Below are 23,034 nucleotides of genomic sequence, written 5' to 3' on the forward strand. Positions count from 1 at the left end.
ACAAAAGATGATGAGCTTCAACAAGTGCAATACAATCTGAATGCAGTAGAAAAAAAAATTATTTGAACATATTCATCTGAAATGGTTTAATATCACTTTACATTTTTCCTGAATTGCCCCAATAATTATAAGCCATTAATATTTATTTTAAGTAAAATTTCACTTTTTAAAAGATTGTATTCATACAGTGGCTTGTGAGCTTTTCAGGCATTGTTTAGAGATGGCTTATTCTCTGTGAAAGGTTCATTGGGCAGTTGTCCTGGCCTTCTGTAACCCTGAAACAGTGTTTCCGATGATGGAAACTGTCCTGTGGACAAAGGCCTGTTTCAATTTACTTCTGATCTCTTTGGTTTTCACACCATAGATAATGGGGTTCAGAGTCGGTGGAAATATAACAAAGGACATGCGCAACAAATTCAGTAGGTTCTGTGGAGTGTTAGGAAATCGAAGGGCAACAACAATGATGATGCCTGAGAATTCATAGATCAGAAAAACAAGCAAATGAGTGGCGCAGGTGTGCAGAGCTTTGGTCTTTGAGTCAGAATCCTTGTTTTTGAAGCATGTGAAGAGAATCCAGGTGTAGGAAAACACCACAGAAAACAGGCCTATGCCATGCAAAATGGCTGTGATGAACAAACCATAGATGTTGTTCAATCTGGTGTCTGTTGCACAGGTGATTCTGAGGAGGGAAACATTGTCACAGTAGAAATTTGCGAGAACAGTTTTACAAAAAGGGAAACGCAGTGTTAGTCCAAACAGGGCTCCCACCAATAAGAAATCAAACATCCAAGATAAGGCAATGAGCTTTTTGACTGTGCTCTTTGTCATGATACTGTGATACCTTAACGGGTGGCAGATGGCAATATACCGATCAAAAGCCATGACAGACAAAATGAGGAGGGTGGCACCACCATAAAGGTGTATGCTGAGAGCCTGAATCACACATGCGGGGAAACTGATGTGTCTGTCATCAGACAGTAAGTCTGAGATAACTCTGGGAACTATGCCACTGATACCTATCAGATCATTAACGGATAAGTTGAAGAGGAACAAATACATGGGTTGATGCAAGCTTCTGTTAGCAGCAATGGCGACCAGCAGGGTCAGATTGCACAGCAGTGTGAAACTGTAAATCATGATGCCGATGAAGGCCGTGATATATTTGCTTTCCGGGAGCATGTCAAAGCTGGCCAGGGTGAAAACAGCATCCAGAACATCTATTGTTCTGTTTCTCATCCTCTTGTTTCTCCCTCACTGATTCACCACCTGTGAAAAGGAATTCAGCTGATTTCCTAATTAGGTGAAAAAGGAAAAAAAGGAAAACGACTTACACACACTCCTGTTCAAGGGAAAATGGATTGAAATATTTCCAGCAACAGTGTGGGAAATCTATAAAAATTATGAAATTATTTTTTTAAATACGTATAATCAACTAATAAATAACTATTTCTATTAAATCCATGCTTAAGATCAATTTGAGTGAAATAGCAGTCACATTTAATTAAGACAGTGGTTTCATCCTCACCTGATGGTTATGAATGCTAAAGCTCCATGTAATAAGCAGGAAACAGTTTGTTCACATCCATATATAGGAGTATAGTCCCACATGGGCTTCACTGTTTGCTATCCTCCTAGCCTATTGCTGGCTGGTGCCTGAAACGACCACAGGGTCTTTGATTGTGACAGCAATTTTAATGCAGATGTTGATTGTGTCACTCAATCCACAACCCAGAGCTGTTTACGCTTGTCGTGAATGCTATGTAAATGTGGTATGGTTGCTTATGCAGATGTCATGACTGTATTTCTCAGATTTTTCCACATTAGAAAAGGAATAATCACGATTCCTTATCATTTGGGCCACCGATATGTCTTTCCTTTTTTTGTCACATTTTACTTCAGTCCTCTTCAGCTAGAGGTCATAATAGCCTCTTTGAAAAGCCCTTTCTCCAACAATTATCTCAATTGTGCCATCTCAATCTAATTTGATAAAATAATTGCCACTATTTAAGCACAGATGATGATTCATGACTAAGTTTACAAGCGACACTCGCATGTTAAATTCAGTTTGATTATTGACTGGGGACATTTTCAAATAGCCCAGGGTTGCCAGGTTCTTGTTAGTCCTGCCAAATTGGGCTGTTTTGAAAATGTAGTCACAGGCAAAAATGATATAGTTGCGGTGTGCGGTTTTTTAGGCTACTTTCGAAGTTGACCACGGTCACCAAAAGTGAGAGAATTATTTTTATTTGAGTGTTGTATAATTGTGTGTTGAACATGATGTTGAATATCTGGCAACCTCTCAGGACAGAGAACAGAGAAATGCACGAAATGCACGTTTGCAGTAAAGAGACAGAGCCACCTGTATGCACCACCCCAACCAAGCACACTACTGCCCCCAGGCCCACCAGCCCAGCCCCGGCCTTACTAACCCCCAGGACCCCTCTGCTCAGCACAGCCCACGCAGATATACTGAGGCCCTGGGAGGCCCAAAGGACTCTGATACATGGGTGAGATCAAACCGCTGCTCATGTACATTTGTACAAAGCTGAGTGGATAAAAACATTTTTTAAATCATTTTGTTTCTATTTGTATCAAGTAATACTGTCATCTTCTTGAAATACATGTATATTGTTGGTTAACCTATATTGTTATCTTGTGAGTTAAAAAGGTCAATGTCCCTTCAGCCCAAATTTAACACATTATATATTTTCTATATTGTTTGTCTCTTTCTAAATAAATGTAATCATTAACATAGTGTTCATATTACCACAGTATGAAATCTGTTTATCTTTTTTTTTATTAGTGTGTGGAATATCCAGGGACTGAGCTCTTCAGATTTGGTTCAAAGAGCCAGGCCCAGGAATTAAAAGAAAATATTACAGATATTGATTGTTTTACAAGAGACATGGTGTCGGGAAGATACTGTCACTCACTGTCCTCCAGGTTATAAAGAAATGATTGCACCCTCACAAAAATTAAGTACCAGGCAGAGACTGATGGGGACTAATAATCAGGTAAAGATCAGAACTTAATTCTATATACAGAACTTGTGCTCACACCAACTCTGAACTCTGGATCTGAACTCAAGAACCAGAACCCTGTCAGATTTCACCTGCACAAAGGGAGACATCTACATTAGCCCCCCAAAATCCTCCAACGATTGGAACATCCTTAAAAGAAATAACCATGGGGTTTTATACCAGGGCTGCCAACAAAAATGGTAGGGAACTCCTGCAGGCCTGTCATAGCCTGAGTCTGTACATTGTCAAAAGTAGGATATGAGAGGACCCAAATATATCCCTTATATATTTTTTAGTCTCCTTTTTCAAACAGTGCCTTCTTCGACCTTGTGTTAGAGCATTACATGTCTGTGGAAAATGGATGGTACCAGACAGCCATTTCCCCTTGCTTCACAGAAGAGTTAGTAATACATAATAAATGGAGCAAGATACATATTTCCCTCCAAAACATCTCCTTCATCTGAATTAAGTAGGTGACTTAAGTGTTTACGTAACATCCTCCTTCCACTGTGCAGTCTGATCAATAGATATTGTTCTCGTGGAAAGTTCATGCCTGAGACAGAAAGATATACTGAAAGACATACATTTTATTTAGACTTTTATTATTACGTTTGGAAACTTACATTTACGGTAATGTCTGTGACAACGGCGATGCTTTAACTAGACATTCCTACGGCTTAGGACATGACGTATTGTTGAGGCAGTGCCAACGAATGTGTTGTCATGAGTAAACTAGAATAACAACATTAATATTGGAAAGTGAATAAGGGGTTAATTGCAGATCCTGTTTGCGATTCAAAAATAATAAAACACAAAACATGATGAGCTTCAATAAGTGCAATACAAATACAGTTTTTTTCAGGATATTCAGAAGCAATAGCTGAATGTAACAGAAACACCAAAATGTGGTTTCAAAGTAAGAATTACGTTAACTGAAATGGATTTTGCATTTTACACTTCACATTTTTCCTGAATTGGCTCAAGAATTTTAAGCCATTCATATTTAGAATGAGTGTAGTTATAGATTTTCACTTTTCTAACATTTTTATTCATACAGTGACTTGTGAGCTTTTGAGGCATTGTTTAGAGATGGCTTATTCTCTGTGAAAGGTTCATTGGGCAGTTTTCCTGGCCTTCTGTAACCCTGAAACAGTGTTTCCAATGATGGAAACTGTCCTGTGGACAAAGACCTGTTTCAATTTACTTCTGATCTCTTTGGTTTTCACACCATAGATAATGGGGTTCAGACTCGGAGGAAATATAACAAAGGACATGCGCAACAAATTCAGTAGGTTCTGTGGAGTGTTAGGAAATCGATGGGCAACAACAATGATGATGCCTGAGAATTCGTAGATCAGAAAAACAAGCAAATGAGTGGCGCAGGTGTGCAGAGCTTTGGTCTTTGAGTCAGAATCCTTGTTTTTGAAGCATGTGAAGAGAATCCAGGTGTAGGAAAACACCACAGAAAACAGGCCTATGCCATGCAAAATGGCTGTGATGAACAAACCATAGATGTTGTTCAATGTGGTGTCTGTTGCACAGGTGATTCTGAGGAGGAAAACATTGCTGCAGTAGAAATTTGCGAGAACAGTTTTACAAAAAGGGAAACGCAGTGTTAGTCCAAACAGGCCTCCCACCAATAAGAAATCAAACATCCAAGAAAAGGCAATGAGCTTTTTGACTGTGCTCTTTGTCATGATACTGTGATACCTTAACGGGTGGCAGATGGCAATGTACCGATCAAAAGCCATGACAGACAAAATGAGGAGGGTGGCACCACCATAAAGGTGTATGCAGAGAGCCTGAATCACACATGCAGGGAAACTGATGTGTCTGTCATCAGACAGTAAGTCTGAGATAACTCTGGGAACTATGCCACTGATACCTATCAGATCATTAACGGATAAGTTGAAGAGGAACAAATACATGGGCTCATGCAAGCTTCTGTTAGCAGCAATGACGACCAGCAGGGTCAGATTGCACAGCAGTGTGAAACTATAAATCATGATGCCGATGAAGGCAGTGATATATTTGCTTTCCGGGAGCATGTCAAAGCTGGCTAGGGTGAAAACAGCATCCAGAACATCTATTGTTCTGTTACTCATCCTCTTGTTTTTCCCTCACTGATTCACCACCTGTGAAAAGGAATTCAGCTGATTTCCTAATTAGGTGGAAAAGGAAAAAAAGGGAAATTAATTATACACACTCCTGTTCAAGGGAAAATGGATAGAAATATTTCCAGCAACAGTGTGGGAAATCTATGAAAATTATGAAATTATTATTTTTAAATACGTATAATAAACGAATAAATAACAGTTTCTATTAAATTCATGCTTTAGATCAATTTGAGTGAAATAGCAGTCGCATTTACTTAAGACAGTGGTTTCATCCTCACCTGATGGTTATGAATGCTCCATGTAATAAGCAGGAATCAGCTTGTTCACATTCATATATAGGAGTATAGTCCCACATGGGCTTCACTGTTTGCTATTCTCCTAGCCTATTGCTGGCTGGTGCTGAAACGACCACAGGGTCTTGCAATTTTAATGCAGATGTTGATTGTGTCACTCAATCCACAACCCAGAGCTGTTTACCCTTGTCGGGAATGCTATGTAAATGTGGTATGGTTATGCAGATGTCATGACCGTATTTCACAGATTTTTTCCACATTAGAAAAGGAATCATCGCGATTCCTTATAACTTGGCCCACCGATTTGTCTCTCCTTGTTTTGTCATGTTTTACTTCAGGCCTCCGCCAGCTAGAGGTCATAATAACTCTTTGAAAAGCCCCTTCTCCAACAATTATCGCAATTGTGCCATCTCAGTCTAATTTGATAAGATAATTGCCACTATTTAAGCACAGATGATGATTCATGGCTAAGCTTACAAATGACACTTACATGTTAAATTCAGTTTTATTATTGACTGCCAGGGACATTTTCAGTGGCATTTATATATATGTATATATTTTTTGAAAGGTGTCTCTACCTTTCTCTGGTCATTTGTTTCACCTGTTTCTCATTGTGTGCTTGTTAGTATTGTGTTTAAGCCTGTCCTTTTCAGTTCGCATCTCTAGTTTGCTATGTCTGTTTCCTGTTATGCCTGTGAGTCTGTTCAGTTCTAGCGTTTGTTTTCCAGTCCCTTTATCTGTTTGTATTCTGTTCTGTTTTTGTATTTCTTGTTTTTGACCCCTGTCTGGCTCTTTTGTATTGTTTTCCTGGATTGTGTTTTGTACTTTCACTTGCTTGGACTGAACACCTCTCCCTGATTAATATATTCAAAAGTATTAAAAATGTTTTGAAAGTATTCCAACATGTAATTCAATGATTATAGAAAAGTACTACATCGGAACTTTGAAGTATTCAAACATTAAATAAGTGTACTTTAAAGTATACCAAATATACTCAGAAATGGGCCAATTTAGTCTTCTAAGTACAAGTATATAACTAAGTGAACTAGTATACTTAAGTATACAGTTTTTTTGTAAGGGGCTGGCTACAACCAGACACTGGTTCACCTGTTACCTGCTTAAATTTAGGGGGGGTTTATTTCACAATATTATTTTATTTTTGAATTAATTTCACTTTCTGTTGCCATATTATGAAAACATTTAGCTTACAACACGATTTTGACTTCATGTCATTCCCTGGCCACCAAGGGGGATGGCACACCAAGGAAGGTTTCTACAGAATCTCTGGTACACAATTTAATATGCTATTTTTATCGTGCTTTTATGTCGGTAAAGTAGAATTCTATTACCTAGAGGCCGGTTCAAAGAAAGTGCCAGCTCAGGGCTGTGTCTGAAATCACACACTTGTGTACTTGTGCAGTCATATTCTTATAAGCTTAACTTACAAGTGCACCTAGTCAACTACTCTGAATGTAAGAAGTTAAAATCCATTATTTTTAAATGTACTTGTACTATAACGTCACTACTCTTCTGACCGTAAGAGAACCATTCAGTGAACGTTAGACTAGCAGCAGCGACTGACATCTGAAGTGACAGTTGGCTAGCTACCTATGTTATAGTGGAAAAACATATTTGTTTTACGAATATACTTTATGTCGTTTTATGCCCTCATTAGCCGCTGCATTGTGTCTTTAACTAGAAAACCTCATTCCGTTATACTTGATTAAATAAATATGATTCTAATTCCAATTATTTGCTGGCAGCTCTACTGGGAACAGATAGTGTGTTCTGAAGCAGACTATTTTTGGTCCTCCCAAGTGCAAGAGAACTTACACAAGAGATCGCACTTAATCAGATGAGTGTTAACTTCTTCATTTGATTCAAGCACTAACTAGTCCACAAGTCTGCAATTTGAGACGTGGTCGGTGCTGGTTACTACAATTCTAAGAGAGATTAGGCTCTTTCATATGTTCTAAATATTATAGGCCAATATAGTTCAGTAGCCTATAGGCCAAAACTGTCTTACAAAGGCAAATGCAGTTTAATCAAACATAAGTAATACACAGTTTTTGGCTTCCAGAACAAAAGTTTGAATTGATTAGAGACAAATACATCTTTACCATGACAAATTACTACACCATTGCAGCCTAGAATTTTACTGCACTTTGGAGGACAGTATTTACCCAGATACTCACCACTGCAAATTATGTTTTTGTTCTTTATTTAATTTCCTGTCCTTTTTGGCCTGGTGAGATTATTCCAAAATATAAACCATTTTTTTATTTTAATTTGGGCAGATCCAGACCACATAACACTGATTGCACAGTTCTAAATCAAGTCAGATTTATTTTTGGAAGCGCAGATTTTCTTAGCGATCTTCCTGAAATGCCGGCCTGGTGCACAATTCTGTGGTGTCAAATTATTTACCATGTTGCACACACTCTGCACTGAGCAATAGACCAGTTTTCTTCTATAGACAAATGGTGCTTTAAATCGGTCCTTCAAGATTTGTATGTTTGTGTAGGTTTCTCACTGTTTTTTTTAACAAAATGTGCAATAACTTGATTGCAGGTTAGACTGTTTCCTGTGTGTAATCCATGTTGCTTGTTCTTAATTAGAAAAGTGAAATACTTGTACTAAATTTCTTTGATTTTAATGGGTGAAAAAAAACCCAAAAAACAAAAAAAACCAGGGGGGCATTTCAGGAAGATTGCAAAGAAAATCTGCGCTTCCGAAAATAAATCTGACTTGATTTAGAACTGTGCAATCAGTGTTATGTGGTCTGGATCTGCCCAAATTAAAATAAAAAAATGGTTTATATTTTGGAATAATCTCACCAGGCCAAAAAGGACAGGAAAGCAAAGTACAGTACTGTGCAGAAGTCTTAGGCACCCTAGACTTTATTATTTATGTTTATTTTTTTGTGTGTGTTAGCATAAAAGAACACATTTGAGATTTCCAAATATTCATTTTCCAAAAGATTTAATTTTACAGTGAAATTTTTGTATTTCATTTAAAAAGTAACATTACTGTAAGCAATTGACTACTTTTTACATAAAAACTTGATCAAGGCTGTCTGAGATCAGCAGCAAGGAGCCGACCAAAGTCTGGAGAAGAACTGTGGCAAGTTCTCCAACCTGCTTGGAACAACCTCCCTCCCGTCTTATAGAACTGCAGGACAGCGTTGGCTATCTCAGAGAAGGGAAGCAGTTTTAACGCTGGAGGGTGGTCACAAAAAATACTGATTTGAATAAGTTTTTAACTATTCTGTCAAATTACTCAAATGTTATGTAAACTGTATAGTATGTTTATTTGGGACCTTTCATTGAATTATTATGAATGTTATACAGGTGCCTAAGACTTTTGCACAGTACTGTATGCCAGTGCTTTACTATCACTCCTATATTAGCTCTCCTTTTGCCCATAAAAATTACCTTACAGCAAATTGTTGTAGTTTCTCTTGATGATAATAATATAGAACACTAGATCTTGATTAAGATTTACTAATAACATGGAGATAAAAAAAATAAAAAGTAATATGTAATTAAGTAAAAGGAATTACATCAATTCACAAATTTAAATGTGAAAAAAATTGTCCAAGATAACTCGCAATTTGACTTTCACATTCTGTACAAAAGTTAATATTGTGAACAGGAAGCAAATAATACTACTGCAGTTATTGTACTTAACTACCACCATACATTTTACAGTTCATACATTTATTTACAGACTGTGATATTAGATGAGAGCAAGAATAAATATTTGAAGTGTATTGTCTGTAAATAGTTTTATTTTTCTTAATTTAGTGTCAAAATCTCAAACCTATCGATGAAGATCTCTTTTTAAAAGAATTGCAATGCCTTCTGAGACTTTGTTTTAGTGCACTACATGGAAAAGGGATGGTGCCAGACAACTATTTCCCCTAGGTTCACAGATGAGTTAGTAATGCATAAGGAATGGAGCAAGATAAATACCTGTCTGTGACAACTGCTGATTAATTCAAAAAGAATGAAACACAAAACATGACAAGTGTCAATAAGTGCAATATAAATACAGTTTATATAAGACCATCTTTCAGGATATTCAGAAGCAATACCTGAATATGGTAGAATAACAAAATGTGGTTCCAAAGTGAGAACTACTTTTTAAAACAAAATACCACTTTTTTCAGTCACTTTCATTGAATTACCTCAAGAATTGAGCTATTAAGATTTAGAATGAGCCAAGTTATTTATTCTAAGTAAGGTCGAGTAAAAAAATGATACAGTGATGTATCCATTTCAAGTAAAAGGTTCATTGGGCAGTTGTTCTGGCCCTCTGTAACCCTGAAACAGTGTTTCCTATGATGCCAACTGTCCTGCGGACAAAGGTCCTTTTCAATTTACTTCTGATCTCTTTGGTTTTCACACCATAGATAATGGGGTTCAGACTTGGTGGAAATATAACAAAGGACATACGCAAAAAATTCAGTAGGTTCTGTGGACTGTTAGGAAATCGATGGGCAACAATAATGATGATGCCTGAGAATTCATAGATCAGAAAAACAAGCAAGTGAGTGGCGCAGGTGTGCAGAGCTTTGGTCTTTGAGTCAGAATCCTTGTTTTTGAAGCATGTGAAGAGAATCCAGGTGTAGGAATACGCCACAGAAAACAGGCCTATGCCATTCAAAATGGCTGTGATGAACAAACCATAGATGTTGTTCAATGTGGTGTCTGTTGCACAGGTGATTCTGAGGATGGAAACATTGTTGCAGTAGAAATATGTGAGAACGGTTTTACAAAAAGGGAAACGCAGTGTTAGTCCAAACAGGCCTCCCACCAATAAGAAATCAAACATCCAAGAAAAGGCAATGAGCTTTTTGACTGTGCTCTTTGTCATGATACTGTGATACCTTAACGGGTGGCAGATGGCAATGTACCGATCAAAAGCCATGACAGACAAAATGAGGAGGGTGGCACCACCGTAAAGGTGTATGCAGAGAGCCTGAATCACACATGCAGGGAAACTGATGTGTCTGTCATCAGACAGTAAGTCTGAGATAACTCTGGGAACTATGCCACTGATACCTATCAGATCATTAACGGATAAGTTGAAGAGGAACAAATACATGGGCTCATGCAAGCTTCGGTTAGCAGCAATGACGACCAGCAGGGTTAGATTGCACAGCAGTGTGAAACTGTAAATCATGATGCCGATGAAGGCGGTGATATATTTACTTTGCGGAGGCATGTCAAAGCTGGCCAGGGTGAAAACAGCATCCAGAACATCTATTGTTCTGTTACTCATCCTCTTGTTTTTCCCTCACTGATTCACCACCTGTGAAAAGGAATTCAGCTGATTTCCTAATTAGGTGGAAAAGGAAAAAAAGGAAAATTAATTATACACACTCCTGTTCAAGGGAAAATGGATAGAAATATTTCCAGCAACAGTGTGGGAAATCTATGAAAATTATGAAATAATTTTTTTAAAATACATATAATAAACTAATAAATAACTGTTTCTATTAAATTCACACTTAAGATAGATTTGAGTGAAATAGCAGTCACATTTACTTAAGACAGTGGTTTCATCCTCACCTGATGGTTAAGAATGCTAAGCTCCATGTAATAAGCAGGAACCAGTTTGTTCACATCTATATATAGGAGTATAGTCCCACATGGACTTCATTTTAATGCAGATATTGATTGCGTCACTCAATCCACAACCCAGAGCTGTTTACCCTTGTCGGGAATGCTATGTAAATGTGGTATGGTTGCTTATGCAGATGTCATGACTGTATTTCACAGATTTTTCCACATTAGAAAAGGAATCATCGCAATTCCTTATAATTTGGGCCACCGATTTGTCTCTCCTTTTTTTGTCACATTTTACTTCAGTCCTCTTCAGCTAGAGGTCATAATAGCCTCTTTGAAAAGCCCCTTCTCCAGCAATTATCCCAATTGTGCCATCTCAATCTAATTTGATAAAATAATTGCCACTATTTAAGCACAGATGATGATTCATGACTAAGTTTACAAGCGACACTCGCATGTTAAATTCAGTTTGATTATTGACTGGGGACATTTTCAAATTTCAAATAGCCCAGGGTTGCCAGGTTCTTGTTAGTCCTGCCAAATTGGGTTATTTTGAAAATGCAGTCACAGGGAAAAATTATATAGTTGCGGTGTGCGGTTTTTCAGGCTACTTTTGAAGTTGACCACGGTCACCAAAAGTGAGAGAATTATTTTTATTTGAGTGTTGTATGATTGTGTGTTGAACATGATGTTTGAAAATCTGGCAACCTCTCAGGACAGAGAACAGAGATATGCACGTACAGTGAGTAGGCTGCAGTAAAGAGACAGAGCCACCTGTATGCACCACCCCAACCAAGCACACTACTGCCCCCAGGCCCACCAGCCCAGCCCCGGCCTTACTAACCCCCCCCACCCACCCCCAAGACCCCTCTGCTCAGCACAGCCACACAGATATGCTGAGGCCCCAGGAGGCCCAAAGGACTCTGAGTACATGGGTGAGATCAAACCGCTGCTCATGTACATTTGTACAAAGCTGAGTGGATAAAAACATTTTTTAAATCATTTTGTTTCTATTTGTATCAAGTAATACTGTCATCTTCTTGAAATCCATGTATATTGTTGGTTAACCTATATTGTTATATTGTGAGTTAAAAAGGTCAATGTCCCTTCAGCCCAAATTTAACACATTATATATTTTCTATATTGTTTGTCTCTTTCTAAAGAAATGTAATCATTAACATAGTGTTCATATTACCACAGTATAAAATCTGTTTATTTTTTTATTTTTTATTAGTGTGTGGAATATCCAGGGACTGAGCTCTTCAGATTTGGTTCAAAGAGCCAGGCTCAGGAATTAAAAGAAAATATTACAGATATTGATTGTTTTACAAGAGACATGGTGTCGGGAAGATGCTGTCACTCACTGTCCTCCAGGTTATAAAGAAATGATTGCACCCTCACAAAAATTAAGTACCAGGCAGAGACTGATGGGGACTAATAATCAGGTAAAGATCAGAACTTAATTCTATATACAGAACTTGTGCTCACACCAACTCTGAACTCTGGATCTGAACTCAAGAACCAGAACCCTGTCAGATTTCACCTGCACAAAGGGAGACATCTACATTAGCCCCCAAAAATCCTCCAACGATTGGAACATCCTTAAAAGAAATAACCATGGGGTTTTATACCAGGGCTGCCAACAAAAATGGTAGGGAACTCCTGCAGGCCTGTCATAGCCTGAGTCTGTACATTGTCAAAAGTAGGATATGAGAGGACCCAAATATATCCCTTATATATTTTTTAGTCTCCTTTTTCAAACAGTGCCTTCTTCGACCTTGTGTTAGAGCATTACATGTCTGTGGAAAATGGATGGTACCAGACAGCCATTTCCCCTTGCTTCACAGAAGAGTTAGTAATACATAATAACTGGAGCAAGATACATATTTCCCTCCAAAACATCTCCTTCATCTGAATTAAGTAGGTGACTTAAGTGTTTACGTAACATCCTCCTTCCACTGTGCAGTCTGATCAATAGATATTGTTCTCATGGAAAGTTCATGCCTGAGACAGAAAGATATACTGAAAGACATACATTTTATTTAGACTTTTATTATTACGTTTGGAAACTTACATTTACGGTAATGTCTGTGACAACGGCGATGCTTTAACTAGACATTCCTATGGCTTAGGACATGACGTATTGTTGAGGCAGTGCCAACGAGTGTGTTGTCATGAGTAAACTAGAATAACAACATTAATATTGGAAAGTGAATAAGGGGTTAATTGCAGATCCTGTTTGCGATTCAAAAATAATAAAACACAAAACATGATGAGCTTCAATAAGTGCAATACAAATACAGTTTTTTTCAGGATATTCATAAGCAATAGCTGAATGTAACAGAAACACCAAAATGTGGTTTCAAAGTAAGAATTACGTTAACTGAAATGGATTTTGCATTTTACACTTCACATTTTTCCTGAATTGGCTCAAGAATTTTAAGCCATTCATATTTAGAATGAGTGTAGTTATAGATTTTCACTTTTCTAACATTTTTATTCATACAGTGACTTGTGAGCTTTTGAGGCATTGTTTAGAGATGGCTTATTCTCTGTGAAAGGTTCATTGGGCAGTTTTCCTAGCCTTCTGTAACCCTGAAACAGTGTTTCCGATGATGGAAACTGTCCTGTGGACAAAGATCTGTTTCAATTTACTTCTGATCTCTTTGGTTTTCACACCATAGATAATGGGGTTCAGACTCGGAGGAAATATAACGAAGGACATGCGCAACAAATTCAGTAGGTTCTGTGGAGTGTTAGGAAATCGATGGGCAACAACAATGATGATGCCTGAGAATTCGTAGATCAGAAAAACAAGCAAATGAGTGGCGCAGGTGTGCAGAGCTTTGGTCTTTGAGTCAGAATCCTTGTTTTTGAAGCATGTGAAGAGAATCCAGGTGTAGGAATACGCCACAGAAAACAGGCCTATGCCATTCAAAATGGCTGTGATGAACAAACCATAGATGTTGTTCAATGTGGTGTCTGTTGCACAGGTGATTCTGAGGAGGAAAACATTGCTGCAGTAGAAATTTGCGAGAACAGTTTTACAAAAAGGGAAACGCAGTGTTAGTCCAAACAGGGCTCCCACCAATAAGAAATCAAACATCCAAGAAAAGGCAATGAGCTTTTTGACTGTGCTCTTTGTCATGATACTGTGATACCTTAACGGGTGGCAGATGGCAATGTACCGATCAAAAGCCATGACAGACAAAATGAGGAGGGTGGCACCACCATAAAGGTGTATGCAGAGAGCCTGAATCACACATGCAGGGAAACTGATGTGTCTGTCATCAGACAGTAAGTCTGAGATAACTCTGGGAACTATGCCACTGATACCTATCAGATCATTAACGGATAAGTTGAAGAGGAACAAATACATGGGCTCATGCAAGCTTCTGTTAGCAGCAATGACGACCAGCAGGGTCAGATTGCACAGCAGTGTGAAACTGTAAATCATGATGCCGATGAAGGCAGTGATATATTTGCTTTCCAGGGGCATGTCAAAGCTGGCTAGGGTGAAAACAGCATCCAGAACATCTATTGTTCTGTTACTCATCCTCTTGTTTTTCCCTCACTGATTCACCAGCTTGAAAAGGAATTCAGCTGATTTCCAAATTAGGTGGAAAAGGAAAAAATAGTAAAACGAATTGTACGCACTCCTGTTCAAGCAAAAAATGATAGAAATATTTCCAGCAACGGTGGGAAATCTATGAAAATTATGAAATAATTTTTTTAACTAAATAAACTAATACTGTTTCTATTAAATTCACACTTAAGATAGATTTGAGTGAAATAGCAGTCACATTTACTTAAGACAGTATTTTCATCCTCACCTGATGGTTAAGAATGCTAAGCTCCATGTAATAAGCAGGAATCAGTTTGTTCACATTCATATATAAGAGTATAGTCCCACATGGGCTTCACAGTTTGCTATTCTCCTAGCCTATTGCTGGCTGGTGCCTGAAACGACCCCAGGGTCTTTGATTGTGACAGCAATTTTAATGCAGATGTTGATTGTGTCACTCAATCCACAACCCAGAGCTGTTTACGCTTGTCGGGAATGCTATGTAAATGTGGTATGGTTGCTTATGCAGATGTCACAACCGTATTTCTCAGATTTTTCCACATTAGAAAAGGAATCATCGCAGTTCCTTATAATTTGGGCCACCGATTTTTCTCTCCTTTTTTTGTCACATTTTACTTCAGTCCTCTTCAGCTAGAGGTCATAATAGTCTCTTTGAAAAGCCCCTTCTCCAACAATTATCCCAATTGTGCCATCTCAATCTAATTTGATAAAATAATTGCCACTATTTAAGCACAGATGATGATTCATGGCTAAGCTTACAAATGACACTTGCATGTTAAATTCAGTTTGATTATTGACAGGGGACATTTTCAAATTTCAAATAGTCCAGGGTTGCCAGGTTCTTGTTAGTCCTGCCAAATTGGGCTGTTTTGAAAATGTAGTCACAGGGAAAAATTATATAGTTGCGGTGTGCGGTTTTTCAGGCTACTTTCAAAGTTGACCACGGTCACCAAAAGTGAGAGAATTATTTTTATTTGAGTGTTGTATGAATGTGTGTTGAACATGATGTTTGAAAATCTGGCAACCTCTCAGGACAGAGAACAGAGATATGCACGTACAGTGAGTAGGCTGCAGTAAAGAGACAGAGCCACCTGTATGCACCACCCCAACCAAGCACACTACTGCCCCCAGGCCCACCAGCCCAGCCCCGGCCTTACTAACCCCCCCCACCCCCAGGACCCCTCTGCTCAGCACAGCCCACGCAGATATACTGAGGCCCTGGGAGGCCCAAAGGACTCTGAGTACATGGGTGAGATCAAACCGCTGCTCATGTACATTTGTACAAAGCTGAGTGGATAAAAACATTTTTTAAATCATTTTGTTTCTATTTGTATCAAGTAATCCTGTCATCTTCTTGAAATCCATGTATATTGTTGGTTAACCTATATTGTTATATTGTGAGTTAAAAAGGTCAATGTCCCTTCAGCCCAAATTGAACACATTATATATTTTCTATATTGTTTGTCTCTTTCTAAAGAAATGTAATAATTAACATAGTGTTCATATTACCACAGTATGAAATCTGTTTATTTATTTTTTTATTAGTGTGTGGAATGTCCAGGGACTGAGCTCTTCAGTTTTGGTTCAAAGAGCCAGGCCCAGGAATTCAAAGAAAATATTACAGATATTGATTGTTTTACAAGAGACATGATGTCGGGAAGATACTGTCACTCACTGTCCTCCAGCTTATAAAGAAATGATTGCACCCTCACAAAAATTAAGTACCAGGCAGAGACTGATGGAGACTAATAATCAGGTAAAGATCAGAACTTAATTCTATATACAGAACTTGTGCTCACACCAACTCTGAACTCTGGATCTGAACTCAAGAACCAGAACCCTGTCAGATTTCACCTGCACAAAGGGAGACATCTACATTAGCCCCCAAAAATCCTCCAACGATTGGAACATCCTTAAAAGAAATAACCATGGGGTTTTATACCAGGCCTGCCAACAAACATGGTAGGGAACTCCTGCAGGCCTGTCGTAGCCTGAGTCTGTACATTGTCAAAAGTAGGATATGAGAGGACTCAAATATATCCCTTATATATTTTTTTATCTCCTTTTTCAAACAGTGCCTTCTTCGACTTTGTGTTAGAGCATTACATGTCTGTGGAAAATGGATGGTACCAGACAGCCATTTCCCCTTGCTTCACAGAAGAGTTAGTAATGCATAATAAATGGAGCAAGATGCGTATTTCCCTCCAAAACATCTCCTTCATCTGAATTAAGTAAGTGACTTAAGTGTTTACGTAACATCCTCCTTCCACTGTGCAGTCTGATCAATAGATATTGTTCTCGTGGAAAGTTCATGCCTGAGACAGAAAGATATACTGAAAGACATACATTTTATTTAGACTTTTATTATTACGTTTGGAAACTTACATTTACTGTAATGTCTGTGACAACGGCGATGCTATAACTAGACATACCTATGGCTTAGGACATGACGTATTGTTGAGGCAGTGCCAACGAGTGTGTTGTCACTAGTAAACTAGAATAACAACATTAATATTGGAAAGTGAATAAGGGGTTAATTGCAGATCCTGTTTGCGATTCAAAAATAATAAAACACAAAACATGATGAGCTTCAATAAGTGCAATACAAATACAGTTTTTTTCAGGATATTCAGAAGCAATAGCTGAATGTAATAGAAACACCAAAATGTGGTTTCAAAGTAAGAATTACGTTAACTGAAATGGATTTTGCATTTTACACTTCACATTTTTCCTGAATTGGCTCAAGAATTTTAAGCCATTCATATTTAGAATGAGTGTAGTTATAGATTTTCACTTTTCTAACATTTTTATTCATACAGTGACTTGTGAGCTTTTGAGGCATTGTTTAGAGATGGCTTATTCTCTGTGAAAGGTTCATTGGGCAGTTTTCCTGGCCTTCTGTAACCCTGAAACAGTGTTTCCGATGATGGAAACTGTCCTGTGGACAAAGACCTGTTTCAATTTACTTCTGATCTCTTTGGTTTTCACACCATAGATAATGGGGTTCAGACTCGGTGGAAATATAACAAAGGACATGCGCAAAAAATTCAGTAGGTTCTGTGGACTGTTAGGAAATCGATTGGCAACAACAACAATGATGCCTGAGAATGCGTAGATCAGAAAAACAAGCAAATGAGTGGCGCAGGTGTGCAGAGCTTTTCTCTTTGAGTCAGAATCCTTGTTCTTGAAGCATGTGAAAAGAATCCAGGTGTAGGAAAACACCACAGAAAACAGGCCTATGCCATTCAAAATGGCTGTGATGAACAAACCATAGATGTTGTTCAATCTGGTGTCTGTTGCACAGGTGATTCTGAGGAGGAAAACATTGCTGCAGAAGAAATTTGCAAGAACGGTTTTACAAAAAGGGAAACGCAGTGTTAGTCCAAACAGGCCTCCCATCAATAAGAAATCCAACATCCAAGAAAAGGCAATGAGCTTTTTGACTGTGCTCTTTGTCATGATACTGTGATACCTTAACGGGTGGCAGATGGCAATGTACCGATCAAAAGCCATGACAGACAAAATGAGGAGGGTGGCACCACCGTAAAGGTGTATGCAGAGAGCCTGAATCACACATGCAGGGAAACTGATGTGTCTGTCATCAGACATTAAGTCTGAGATAACTCTGGGAACTATGCCACTGATACCTATCAAATCATTAACGGATAAGTTGAAGAGGAACAAATACATGGGCTTATGCAAGCTTCTGTTAGCAGCAATGACGACCAGCAGGGTCAGATTGCACAGCAGTGTGAAACTGTAAATCATGATGCCGATGAAGGCAGTGATATATTTGCTTTCCGGGGGCATGTCAAAGCTGGCTAGGGTGAAAACAGCATCCAGAACATCTATTGTTCTGTTTCTCATCCTCTTGTTTTTCCCTCACTGATTCACCACCTGTGAAAAGGAATTCAGCTGATTTCCTAATTAGGTGGAAAAGGAAAAAAGGGGAAATGAATTATACACACTCCTGTTCAAGGGAAAATGGATAGAAATATTTCCAGCAACAGTGTGGGAAATCTATGAAAATTCTGAAATTATTATTTTTAAATACGTATAATAAACTAATAAATAACTGTTTCTATTAAATTCATGCTTAAGATCAATTTGAGAGAAATAGCAGTTACATTTACTTAAGACAGTGGTTTCATCCTCACCTGATGGTTAAGAATGCTCAGCTCCATGTAATAAGCAGGAATCAGTTTGTTCACATTCATATATAGGAGTATAGTCCCACATGGGCTTCACAGTTTGCTATTCTCCTAGCCTATTGCTGGCTGGTGCCTGAAACGACCGACTTTGATTGTATTTTAATGCAGATGTTGATTGTGTGACTCAATCCACAACCCAGAGCTGTTTACCCTTGTCGGGAATGCTATGTAAATGTGGTATGGTTGCTCATGCAGATGTCATGACTGTATTTCTCTGATTTTTCCACATTAGAAAAGGAATCATCACGATTCCTTATAATTTGGGCCACCGATATGTCTTTCCTTTTTTTATCACATTTTACTTCAGTCCTCTTCAGCTAGAGGTAATAATAGCCTCTTTGAAAAGCCCCTTCTCCAACAATTATCCCAATTGTGCCATCTCAATCTAATTTGATAAAATAATTGCCACAATTTAAGCACAGATGATGATTCATGACTAAGTTTACAATCGACACTCGCATGTTAAATTCAGTTTGATTATTGACTGGGGACATTTTCAAATAGCCCAGGGTTGCCAGGTTCTTGTTAGTCCTGCCAAATTGGGCTATTTTGAAAATGTAGTCACAGGCAAAAATGATATAGTTGCGGTGTGCGGTTTTTCAGGCTACTTTCGAAGTTGACCACAGTCACCAAAAGTGAGAGAATTATTTTTATTTGAGTGTTGTATGAATGTGTGTTGAACATGATGTTGAATATCTGGCAACCTCTCAGGACAGAGAACAGAGAAATGCACGAAATTCACGTATGCAGTAAAGAGACAGAGCCACCTGTATGCACCACCCCAACCAAGCACACTACTGCCCCCAGGCCCACCAGCCCAGCCCCGGCTTTACTAACCCCCAGGACCCCTCTGCTCAGCACAGCCACACAGATATGCTGAGGCCCTGGGAGGCCCAAAGGACTCTGAGTACATGGGTTAGATCAAACAGTTGCTCATGTACATTTGTACAAAGCTGAGTGGATAAAAACATTTTTTTTTAATCTTTTTATTTCTATTTGTATCAAGTAATACTGTCATCTTCTTGAAATACATGTATATTGTTGGTTAACCTATATTGTTATATTGCGAGTTAAAAAGGTCAATGTCCCTTCAGCCCAAACTTAACACATTATATATTTCCTGTATTGTTTGTCTCTTTCTGAAGAAATGTAATCATTAACATAGTGTTTATACGACCACAGTATGAAATCTGTTTATTTTTTATTTATTTTTATTATTAGTGTGTGGAATATCCAGGGACTGAGCTCTTCAGTTTTGGTTCAAAGAGCCAGGCCCTGGAATTCAAAGAAAATATTACAGATATTGATTGTTTTACAAGAGACAAGGTGTCAGGAAGATACTGTCACTCACTGTCCTCTGGGTTATAAACAAATGATTGCACCCTCACAAAAATTAAGTACCAGGCAGAGACTGATGGGGACTAATAATCAGGTAAAGATCAGAACTTCATTCTATATACAGAACTTGTGCCCACACCAAAAGATGTCTTTCTCTGTGCAGTGTACATTCCTCCCTCAGAATCCCCTTATTTCTGCAAAGAAATGTTCCCTAATCTGCAGAAAGAAGTGAGTAATTTCCAGGCTCAGGGAAATGTGATCTGAACTCAAGAACCAGAACCGGATTTCACCAGCACAGAGGAAGACATCTACATTAGCCCCCAAAAATCCTCCAACGATTGGAACATCCTTAAAAGAAATAACCATGGGGTTTTATACCAGGGCTGCCAACAAAAATGGTAGGGAACTCCTGCAGGCCTGTCGTAGCCTGAGTCTGTACATTGTCAAAAGTAGGATATGAGGGGACTCAAATATATCCCTTATATATTTTTTTAGCTCCTTTTTCAAACAGTGCCTTCAAAAATAATAAAACACAAAACATGATGAGCTTCAATAAGTGCAATACAAATACAATTTTTTTCAGGATACTCAGAAGCAATGCCTGAATGTAATAGAAAAACCTAAATGTGGTTTCAAAGTAAGAATTACGTTAACTGAAATGGATGTTACATTTTACACTTCACATTTTTCCTGAATTGGCTCAAGAATTTTAAGCCATTCATATTTAGAATGAGTGTAGTTATATATTTTCACTTTTCTAACATTTTTATTCATACAGTGACTTGTGAACTTTTGAGGCATTGTTTAGGGATGGCTTATTCTCTGTGAAAGGTTCATTGGGCAGTCTCCCTGGCCTTCTGTAACCCTGAAACAGTGTTTCCTATGATGCCAACTTTCCTGTGGACAAAGGCCTGTTTTAATTTACTTCTGATCTCTTTGGTTTTCACTCCATAGATAATGGGGTTCAGACTTGGTGGAAATATAACAAAGGACAGGCGCAAAAAATTCAGTAGGTTCTGTGGACTGTTAGGAAATCGATGGGCAACAACAATGATGATGCCTGAGAATTCGTAGATCAGAAAAACAAGCAAATGAGTGGCGCAGGTGTGCAGAGCTTTGGTCTTTGAGTCAGAATCCTTGTTTTTGAAGCATGTGAAGAGAATCCAGGTGTAGGAAAACACCACAGAAAACAGGCCTATGCCATGCAAAATGGCTGTGATGAACAAACCATAGATGTTGTTCAATGTGGTGTCTGTTGCACAGGTGATTCTGAGGAGGGAAACATTGTTGCAGTAGAAATATGTGAGAACGGTTTTACAAAAAGGGAAACGCAGTGTTAGTCCAAACAGGCCTCCCACCAATAAGAAATCAAACATCCAAGAAAAGGCAATGAGCTTTTTGACTGTGCTCTTTGTCATGATACTGTGATACCTTAACGGGTGGCAGATGGCAATATACCGATCAAAAGCCATGACAGACAAAATGAGGAGGGTGGCACCACCGTAAAGGTGTATGCAGAGAGCCTGAATCACACATGCGGGGAAACTGATGTGTCTGTCATCAGACAGTAAGTCTGAGATAACTCTGGGAACTATGCCACTGATACCTATCAGATCATTAACGGATAAGTTGAAGAGGAACAAATACATGGGCTCATGCAAGCTTCTGTTAGCAGCAATGACGACCAGCAGGGTCAGATTGCACAGCAGTGTGAAACTATAAATCATGATGCCGATGAAGGCAGTGATATATTTGCTTTCCGGGAGCATGTCAAAGCTGGCTAGGGTGAAAACAGCATCCAGAACATCTATTGTTCTGTTTCTCATCCTCTTGTTTCTCCCTCACTGATTCACCACCTGTGAAAAGGAATTCAGCTGATTTCCTAATTAGGTGGAAAAGAAAAAAAAAAGGAAAACGAATTATACACACTCCTGTTCAAGGGAAAATGGATAGAAATATCTATGAAAATTCTGAAATTACTATTTCTAAATACGTATAATAAACAAATAAATAACTGTTTCTATTAAATTCATGCTTAAGATCAATTTGAGTGAAATAGCGGTCTCATTTAATTACAGTGGTTTCATCCTCACCTGATGGTTAAGAATGCTCAGCTCCATGTAATAAGCAGGAATCAGTTTGTTCACATCTATATATAGGAATATAGTCCCACATGGGCTTCACAGTTTGCTATTCTCCTAGCCTATTGGCTGGCTGGTGCCTGAAACGACCACTGGGTCTTTGATTGTGACAGCAATTTTAATGCAGATGTTTATTGCGTCACTCAATCCACAACCCAGAGCTGTTTACTCTTGTCGGGAATGCTATGTAAATGTAATGTTCTGAGTCTGTTTTTATGTTTAGCATTGTTTATTCTTGTTATTTATTGGTCATTTATTCATTATCATTCATATCTGGTTATTGTTGCCCATTACAGTTATTGCATTCGTTATCTCCTGTTATGTCTATGTCTGAATGTTTCTGAGCCCCAATCACTCCCCTGTCTGTGTGTCACTATTCAGGTAGATTTGATTGCTTCGCATTAAAACAGCCTCGCATTCCTTACTTCCGTCTTCTCTCGATAGTTAAATGTTGTGAAGCACTATTCTTACTCACTACTACTAATTTTGCTATTGTACACTACTAATCCGATTAATATACTTACTGTCTGTCTAACTAACAAACTAACTGTCACTTTAATTGGGTAGTTTAGATTTAATCATGTAACTAACTCATTAACGTAATCTCCTAGCTTTCCACACTGTTCTGTAACTCCGCCTTACTATGCTATCCCTGATTACTTGCTTAGGTTCAGCGAAGTGTTCGCACCTGTCTCTTACTATCACTACGTCTTCACTCTATGCAAATGTCTACTCCCTATTCCGGAGACGTATGT

At 38.4% G+C, this 23,034-nt stretch overlaps 6 protein-coding genes across 6 annotated transcripts; all 6 read right to left on the reverse strand.

Moving 5' to 3' along the window:
- Nucleotides 1-243: 243 nt before the first annotated feature.
- On the reverse strand, nucleotides 244-1,236 carry LOC133108331 (putative gustatory receptor clone PTE01). The gene has a single exon (XM_061217803.1). It carries the CDS (start codon nucleotides 1,234-1,236, stop codon nucleotides 244-246), a length of 993 nt encoding a protein of 330 aa, XP_061073787.1.
- Nucleotides 1,237-4,132: 2,896 nt separating this feature from the next.
- Nucleotides 4,133-5,125, reverse strand: LOC133108333 (olfactory receptor 52K1-like). Its single transcript, XM_061217805.1, has one exon. It carries the CDS (start codon nucleotides 5,123-5,125, stop codon nucleotides 4,133-4,135), a length of 993 nt encoding a protein of 330 aa, XP_061073789.1.
- Nucleotides 5,126-9,723: 4,598 nt separating this feature from the next.
- On the reverse strand, nucleotides 9,724-10,716 carry LOC133108335 (olfactory receptor 52D1-like). Its single transcript, XM_061217806.1, has one exon. The coding sequence runs from the start codon at nucleotides 10,714-10,716 to the stop codon at nucleotides 9,724-9,726; it is 993 nt and encodes a 330-aa protein (XP_061073790.1).
- Nucleotides 10,717-13,566: 2,850 nt separating this feature from the next.
- On the reverse strand, nucleotides 13,567-14,559 carry LOC133108336 (olfactory receptor 52E4-like). Its single transcript, XM_061217807.1, has one exon. The coding sequence runs from the start codon at nucleotides 14,557-14,559 to the stop codon at nucleotides 13,567-13,569; it is 993 nt and encodes a 330-aa protein (XP_061073791.1).
- Nucleotides 14,560-17,463: 2,904 nt separating this feature from the next.
- On the reverse strand, nucleotides 17,464-18,456 carry LOC133107301 (putative gustatory receptor clone PTE01). The gene has a single exon (XM_061216292.1). It carries the CDS (start codon nucleotides 18,454-18,456, stop codon nucleotides 17,464-17,466), a length of 993 nt encoding a protein of 330 aa, XP_061072276.1.
- A 2,515-nt stretch (nucleotides 18,457-20,971) lies between these two features.
- LOC133107302 (olfactory receptor 52D1-like) lies at nucleotides 20,972-21,964 on the reverse strand. The gene has a single exon (XM_061216293.1). It carries the CDS (start codon nucleotides 21,962-21,964, stop codon nucleotides 20,972-20,974), a length of 993 nt encoding a protein of 330 aa, XP_061072277.1.
- Between the last annotated feature and the right edge of the window lie 1,070 nt (nucleotides 21,965-23,034).

This window comes from Conger conger, chromosome 13, assembly GCF_963514075.1.
Source record: "Conger conger chromosome 13, fConCon1.1, whole genome shotgun sequence".
NCBI lineage: Eukaryota > Metazoa > Chordata > Actinopteri > Anguilliformes > Congridae > Conger > Conger conger.